The sequence below is a fragment of the Gorilla gorilla genome, chromosome 12, assembly GCF_029281585.2.
Source record: "Gorilla gorilla gorilla isolate KB3781 chromosome 12, NHGRI_mGorGor1-v2.1_pri, whole genome shotgun sequence".
Lineage (NCBI taxonomy): Eukaryota > Metazoa > Chordata > Mammalia > Primates > Hominidae > Gorilla > Gorilla gorilla.
Genome location: NC_073236.2, coordinates 79,040,311 through 79,048,282, shown reverse-complemented (window position 1 = coordinate 79,048,282; position 7,972 = coordinate 79,040,311). Strand labels below are relative to the sequence as shown.

General features: G+C 45.8%; 1 protein-coding gene across 3 annotated transcripts in view; it reads left to right on the top strand.

Annotated features, from left to right (window-relative positions):
* Positions 1 to 4,143: 4,143 nt before the first annotated feature.
* Positions 4,144 to 7,972, top strand: part of PAPOLG (poly(A) polymerase gamma) — a 42,185-nt gene continuing 38,356 nt past the window's right edge. The window contains exon 1 of one of the 3 annotated variants that reach the window (XM_004029281.5): positions 4,144 to 4,450. In XM_004029281.5, coding sequence (XP_004029330.3) covers positions 4,434 to 4,450 — 17 coding nt within the window. In that variant the 5' untranslated portion in view covers positions 4,144 to 4,433. The remainder of the gene's footprint in view (positions 4,451 to 7,972) is intronic. The other 2 variants (XM_055377949.2, XM_055377948.2) reach the window with 2 other exon arrangements.

The following is a 7,972-nucleotide window of genomic DNA, read 5'->3' as shown; positions in this document are numbered from 1 at the left end:
TAAATAGAGTTGTGGTTTTGCAGTTGCCCAGGCTGGTCTCAACTCCTGAGCTTAAGGGATCCTCCTGCCTTAGTCTCCTAAAGTACTGGGATTGCAACCATAAGCCACCACACCCAGCCAAATTAAAAAGTTGTTTTTTGGGTTTTTTTGTTTGTTTGTTTTTGAGATGAAGTTTCACTCTTGTTGCCCAGGCTGGAATGCGATGGCGAGATCTCGGCTCGCCGCAACCTCCGCCTCCTGGGTTCAAGCCATTCTCCAGCCTCGGCCTCCAGAGTAGCTGAGATTACAGGCACCCACCACCACACCTAGCTAATTTTTTTTGTATTTTTAGTAGAGACGGGGTTTCACCATGTTGGCCAGGCTGGTCTCAAACTCCTGACCTCAAGTGATCAACCCACCTCGGCCTCCCAAAGTGCTGGGATTGCAGGTGTGAGCCACTGTACCTGGCCAAAAGTTGCTTTTCTGGTTGGTTTTTTCTTGTTGTTGTTGTTGTTGTTTTTTTTTGAGACAGTCTCCCTCTGTTACCCAGGCTGGAGTGTACTGCCTCACTGCAACTTCCACTTCTGGGTTCACTCAATTCTTGTGCCTCAGCCTCCCAAGTGGCTGGGATTACAGACGTGCACCACCATGACCAGCTAATTTTTGTATTTTTAGTAGAGATGAGGTTTCACCCTGTTGGCCAGGATGGTCTGGAACTCCTGGCCTCAAGTGATTCACGCGCTTCAGCCTCTCAAAATGCTAGGATCACAGGCCAGAGCCACCACGTGGAGCCACCATGTCCAGCCATAAAAAAAAAAAAAAAAAAAGATATTTGGCCAGGTGCAGTGGCTCATGCATGTAATCCTAACACTTTGGGAGGCCAAGGAGGGTGGATCACATGAGGTCGGGAGTTTGAGACCAGCCTGGTCAACATGGCAAAACCCCGTCTCTACTAAAAATACAAAAACTTAGCCCAGCGTGGCAGTGGGCACCTGTAATCCCAGCTAGTCGGGAGGCTAAGGCAGGAGAATCGCTTGAACCCAGGGGACGGAGGTTGCAGTGAGCCAAGATCGCGCCATTGCACTCCAGCCTGGGCAACAAGAACATAACTCTGTCTCAAAATAATAATAATAATAATAATACCCAGTACTTGTGAGTGTTTGAGAAAACAGATCATCACATACATATTGGAGTATATACTGGTATAAACTTCTAAGAGGACAATTTCAAGTATATAAATTTTATTTTACAATATACATGTCAGCAGGGCGAGGTAGCTCGCACCTGTAATCCCAGCACTTTAAGAAGCCTAGGCGGATACATCACTTGAGGAAAGGAGTTTGAGACCAACCTAGCTAACATGGTGAAACTCCATCTCTACTAAAAATACAAAAATTAGCCAGGCATGGTAGGGCGCACCTGTAATCCCAGCCACTAGGGAGGCTGAAGCAGGAGAATGGCTTCAACCCAGGAGATGGACATTGCAGTGAGCCAAGATCACACCACTGCACTCCAGCTTGGACAACAGAGGGAGAGTCTGTCTCAAAAATAAAATACAGGCTGGGCACGGTGGCTCACGCCTGTAATCTCAGCACTTTGGGAGGCCGAGGCAGGCGGATCACCTGAGGTCAGGAGTTCAAGACCAGCCTGGCCAACATGGCAAAATGCTGTCTCTACTAAAAATACAAAAATTAGCTGGGCGTAGTGGCGGGCACCTGTAATCGCAGCTACTCAGGAGGCTGAGGCAGGGGAATCACTCGAAACCGGAAGATGGAGGTTGCAGTGAGCTGAGATCGCATCACTGCACTCCAGCCTGGGCAAGAGATGGAAAGGAGGGACAGACGTCCGCTCTTTTTTTATGCACATGGGTTAGTTTTGTCATTTGAAAATTTTTAACTTAACAAATAGTTACAATATACACTGCAAATAAGAAAAATGTCCTTATTGAAATTGGGGTTGGGAAAAATACAGTAACCTTATTGAGATGGGGGTTGGGGACTGTCATTAAATCCTAGGTAGATTAACAAAGACAGGAAAATGGGAAGAAAAGAAATTGATTAGAACACCGCGGCCGGGCATGGCGGCTCACGCCTGTAATCCCAGCACTTTGGGAGGCTGAGGCTGGCGGATCACGAGGTCAGGAGTTCAAGACTAGCCTGACCAGTATGGTGAGACCCTGTCTCTACTAAAAATACAAAAATTGGGCTGGAAGCGGTGGCTCACGCCTGTAATCCCAGCACTTTGGGAGGCTGAGGTGGGTGGCCAACATGGTGAAAGTCCATCTCTAAAATACAAAAAATTAGCCAGGCGTGGTGGTGCACGCCTGTAGTCCCAGCTACTCGGGAGGCTGAGACAGGAGAATCATTTGAACCCAGGAGGCAGAGGATGCAGTGAGCCAAGATCATGCCACTGTGCTGCAGCCTAGGTGACAGAGCGAGACTCCATCTCAAAAATAAATAAATAAATAATAAAACACTGCTTGGCTGGGTGTGGTGGCTCACATCTGTAATCCTAGCACTTTGGGAAGCCGAGGTGGGCAGATTACCTGATGTCAGGAGTTTGAGACCAGCTGGCCCACATGGTGAAACCCCGTCTGTACTAAAAATACAAAAATATAGCTGGACCTGGTGGTGCATGCCTGTAATCCCACCTACTCGGGAGGCTGAGCAGAGATCACGCCACTGCACCCCAGCCTGGGCAACAGAGCGAGACTCCATCTCAAAAAAACCTCTGCCTCTCGGGTTCACGCAATTCTCCTGCCTCAGCCTGCTGAGTAGCCGGGATCACAGGCGCACCACGCACCCAGCTAGTTTTTCTATTTTTGGTAGAGATGGGGTTTCATCATGTTGGCCAGGCTGGTCTCGAACTCCTGACCTCAAGTCATCCACCCGCCTCAGCCTCCCAAAGTGTTAGGATTACAGGTGTGAGCCACCACACCAGGCCACATCAGGTTTTTGTTGTTGCTTTTAAGTAGAGACGGGTTTTTGCCATGTTGGCCAGGCTGGTCTTAATAGAACTCATGGCCTCAAGTGATCCACCAGCCTTGGCGTCACAAAGCACTGGGATTGCAGGCAAGAGCCACTGCACCTTGCTCAGGTTTTCAAAAATATTTTTTGTAGTTTTTTTTTTGTTTTGTTTTGTTTTTTTTTTTTTGAGACAGGGTCTCCTTCTATCACTCTGGCTGGAATGCAGTGGTGCCATCCTGGTTTCCTGCAGCCTCCACGTCCGGGACTCAAAGAGATCCTCCCACCCCAGCCTCCTGAGTAGCTGGGACTACAGGCATGGGCCACCACGCCCAGCTAATTTTTTTTAAACTTTTTGTAGTGACAGGGTCTCACTATGTTGCCCAGGCTGTTCTCGAACTCCTGGCCTCAAGCAATTCTCCCACCTTGGCCTCCCAAAGTGCTCGGATTACAGGTGTGAGCCACTGTATCCTGCCTCAATAAATATTTTTGAATGAATTAATCAGCAAGTAATCTCTATTTACTGTGACTCTGAGTTATGTTCAAGAGCAAGCAGTTCTTGACTTCCTTTTCTTTGTAATGATTTAGTGCTTGAAATTACTTCTACCTTTCAGCATTTTAAAATTGGTTATTATTTTCTCATTTTCATCCCCACACTCACATCGAACATGATCTCCACTATTTAAAAGTGTAAGATTTTTGTTTCAGCCTGGGATTTATCCTATTGCAAACTGCTAGCTATTATTTTCAACCTCTGTCAGCTAAATGCCAGAATGTCACTAATCAAAGGTGGTACTTAGGGGTGAAGTGAACAGTTAAGCCTCCAATTTACAAGCTTGTTTTTCCCTGGGATACTTGTGTTAAAGTCGTATGTTCCTGGGTGTGACCCTTTCGAGACAATATCTCAACTGGTGAGTTAATTACGTATAACTATAATTAAATCAAAGATGTAGGATAATGGAGGCGTTGAAATAGTTTTTGCTAGGCAAGGGTGTGACCTTTTTAAAAAATGTATGATATATGCTGCCATTCGAGAGGCAAGGAAAACATATCTCCAAATTTCCTTCCAAGCGGTCTACCGGCATTGACAGTACCGCGGACAAAGGAGGGTACCAAATAAATGCTCCTTCGAACCAACGGTACACTGAGAGCCCTGAGCTTGTGGGCGGGGCCCCGGAGCCTCCCGGGACCGAAAGGCAGAGGGGGCGTGGCTGAGGGTGGTCCAGACCTCTAGGGGCGGGGCTGAGGCCTGCGAGAGGCAGGCTGGGAAGCGGCGCCATATTGGCGTCGGCCGCGCTGTATTGTCATAAATAGAGCCGGTTTTGTGGTGTTTTCACTACTCGGTTGGATGCCTCAGCCATAGTAAGTGGGAAAGTGAGCGAGCAAGCGAGCTACTAGCGACCGGAGGAAAGTGAACAGGGGGAGAAGGGAACAGCAAGAACAGGACTCCAGAGCGATAAACACTCGCTGGAGAGGGAGACGCAGGAAGCGATGAAAGAGATGTCTGCGTAAGTGGTGGGGGGCGGCGGTTGGGGTGAGGCGGGTAGGGGTGAGCTGAGGTGGTCCGTCTGTGTCCTTGTTTCCGTTCCCTGTCCCTTGCGCCCTGCACGCAGCTCGCCGGGATGGTCTCCTTCCCGGTTCCCGGCCGGTCCGCAAGGGCACCTCCCCTAAACCCGGCGGCTCACCTGGCCACCCCTGCACGGACTCGGGGACTCCGGGAGTCCCCAGCTGTCCCGCCTCCGAGGACGCCCTCAGAAAAGGATGAGGAGGGAAAGAGGTGCCTGTGTCCGTAGGGAGAAATTGTCGGTCACTCGCCTGCACCCAGCACTGTCTGAGCCCGTCTGCTCCTGTCTGCATTGGCGCAAATACCATCCCCCTGCCTCCCCCTCCTCCCTTCCCGACCGGCTGTCTCCAGGTCTTCAGGAGTGAAAGACCTATCGCAGCCCATGGGTTTCTCTTTCATATGAGGCTGAAGTCTTTTCACCGCCGTCCCCACCCTCTCCCTCACCCCCTGCTTCCCCACCTACCCACAACATCTACCGGTCTGTACCTCTTGTTCACACTTTGATAAGTCAGAAACAGTTCCCGTACTTGGCAAGATTTTGTTGTAGCTTCTTTTCATTTTGGTCTATTAGGAAATAATTTAAACATGCAGAAAAATGTAGAGAATACCATAAGCATCATTTGTGGAGCCACCACCCATTTCTCCCAAAACGTAACTGTACACACATACACGTACATGCACACACACGGTGTGTATGTGCGTATCTATGTATTTATTTTAAAAGGAAATCAAGCATTCCAGATACATCTGAAGGACTCCTACCTCCTTCTCTGGTCCCAATCATCTCTTGCTCCAGATGTCTCCACAGTCTTGAATTTGATGTTTATCGGTGCTGCGTGTTTTTTATTTTACTTCTTTTTTTTCGCCCTCGAATCATGGTAGCTGCATGTTTTTTAATGCTATTACTACATACACATGTGTTCATAATAACTGGCATAGTTCTAGTTGTTTTTAAACTTTAACTCGTATCACACTTGGAATTCTGTAACTTCTTTAGCACAACATAGTATCTCTGAGCTTTGTTCATGTCAGTATTTTAGTTGTAATTAACTAATATTAATTATTGTATTGTATTCTATTGTAGGAATACACCCTAATTTAATTCTTTTCCTGTTAGTGACTATTTTATTTCTAAGTTTTTAATGTTACAATGTGACAGTGAACGTTCTTTTAGGTGTCTCTTTGTACGCTTGTAACTAGAATTTCTCTAGGTTGTTTGCCTGTAAGTGAAATTTATGGTTTGAAGGGAATGTGGGATTCTGTTGTTTACTTTCCCCTACCCTCTAGATGGGGGAAGTTCAGAACCTGGATTTGGAATTTTAGGGCCAGTAGGCTAGTTGGCCAACTTTGTCAGCATACAGGCAAAAAAGTGAGGCCCGTCATCATGGTGTCAGAGCTGAAGTAGTTAGGGAGGAGAGAATGGAGTAGTGGAAAGAGGTTTTGGAGTTCAGATTCTGGCTTGTCCTCTCTTTGACTTTCAGATACTTATCTGTAAAATGGCACTTATTCAATACCTCTTAGGATTATTGCGATTGAGTGATACTATATAGATATGTAGATAATTACTCTGTCCTATTCACTTACCATATATATCTACATATATATTACACAAACAATACCAAAACACTGCTCTAGCTTTCTCAGAGGTAAAAAGCCAAATCTTTAAAAAGAAATTACCACTTGAAATAACTAATTGAAGTTTTGTTTGTTCTACAACAAAATAAATACAGAAGATAAATTAACCAGTATTTTGGTTTTTGGGTTTTTTTTTTTTTTTGAGTCATTTTGGAAGGTATACAGGCTATTTTATCTTCCATTTGATTCTTTCTCCCTCTCTACCTAATGAGATTTTTTTTTTTTTTTTTTTGAGACGGAGTTTCGCTCTTGTTGCCCAGGCTGGAGTGCGGTGGCGCGATCTTGGTTCACTGCAACCTCCGTCTCCTGGGTTCAAGCGAATCTCCTGCCTAGCCTCCCGAGTAGCCGGGATTACAGACGTCCGCCACCATGCCCAGCTAATTTTTTGTGTTTTCAGTAGAGACGGGGTTTCACCATGTTGGCCAGGCTGATCTTGAACTTCTGACCTCAAGTAATCCACCTGCCTCGGCCTCCCCAGAGTACTGGGATTACAGGCATGAGCCACCACGCCCGGCCTCTAATGAGATCTTTAGCTATTACAGCGTGTCTTATTCTGTGTACTTAGTAGTGGTAAGACAGTGTTTTGACCAGTTAAAATCCAAAAACAATTAAACGATCTCTATTGTATGTTATTTTTTACAGGGCTAATTTATTCAACTTGAAAGATTGTTTCTGATTTTCAGATTACATTCTTACTCTTGGTGTTAATGGCCCTTCAAGGAAGCATGGTGAAGATAAATGGTAGTGTTGGTCGTTTAGTGTGTATGTTTTTACTTTCATAGCAAAATTAGAAGTTTTGCCAACCCCTGTTGGTCCCAGAATTTATTTTGAAGTTGATTAGTTTGTGTAAACTCAAAATCTCAGAAGTTGAATTGGCTGAGCGTGGGGGGCTCACGCCTGTGATCCCAGCACCGTGGGAGGCTGAGACTGTTGGATCACCTGAGGTCAGGAGTTCGAGACCAGCCTGGCAACATGGCGAAACTCCGTCTCTACTAAAAATACAAAAAGTAGCTGGGTGTGGTGGCACATGCCTGTAATCCCAGATACTTGGGAGGCTGAGGCAGGAGAATTGCTTGAACCCAGGAGGCAGAGGTTGCAGTGAGCTGAGATCTCCCCATTGCACTCCAGCCTGGGAGGCAGAGAGAGACTCCACCTCAAAAAGAAAAAAAAGTCTCAGAACTTCTGTTGTACTTTATTCAAGACCGTAGTTTCTTGATGGCTAAGATGTTTGGAGGGTGGCTCATGTATCTTCCAAACGATTGCCAGTAGTATAAAGAATTTTGTTTCAATGTGAAGATGGTATGGGTACCAGTCTAAAATGAAGAGAATAATTAACTAGAATCACAAAATACTAGGACTATAAACTCTGATTCAAGCAGAGGATGTTAACCTCGGTTTCCCAAGGACAAATCTAATTGCGATTTCTTTTTAAAAGCCAGATTATTTCACAAGGACCTTCTAATGGGATGTTTTCATTTCTTTCCTGGGGAAAAAACCCCATTGTTTTTACTAAAAGCTTTCTTTCAAGTGGTTGACTGCTTTTCAAAGATTCTAGAATCTGGATGGCACTTGACTTAAGTCTGCAGGGTAGTGGAGGTGGCCCTGGCACAGATCCCAATCAAACTCTGGGTTTGAGCTGAGTGGTGTTGGTACAATTGTCTTGATGCCAACACATGCTGCGCTTGGCTTGAAAAAACATCCTAACCATGAAAGCTGCAGGCAGTGTGAATAGCCCCTTCATAAACATAAACATAAAATACCCATTTTTCCTCTAAAAGAAAGTGTCTGCCACTACTGTTAGTACTAAGTAAACTTTTAAGGTAGCTAAATT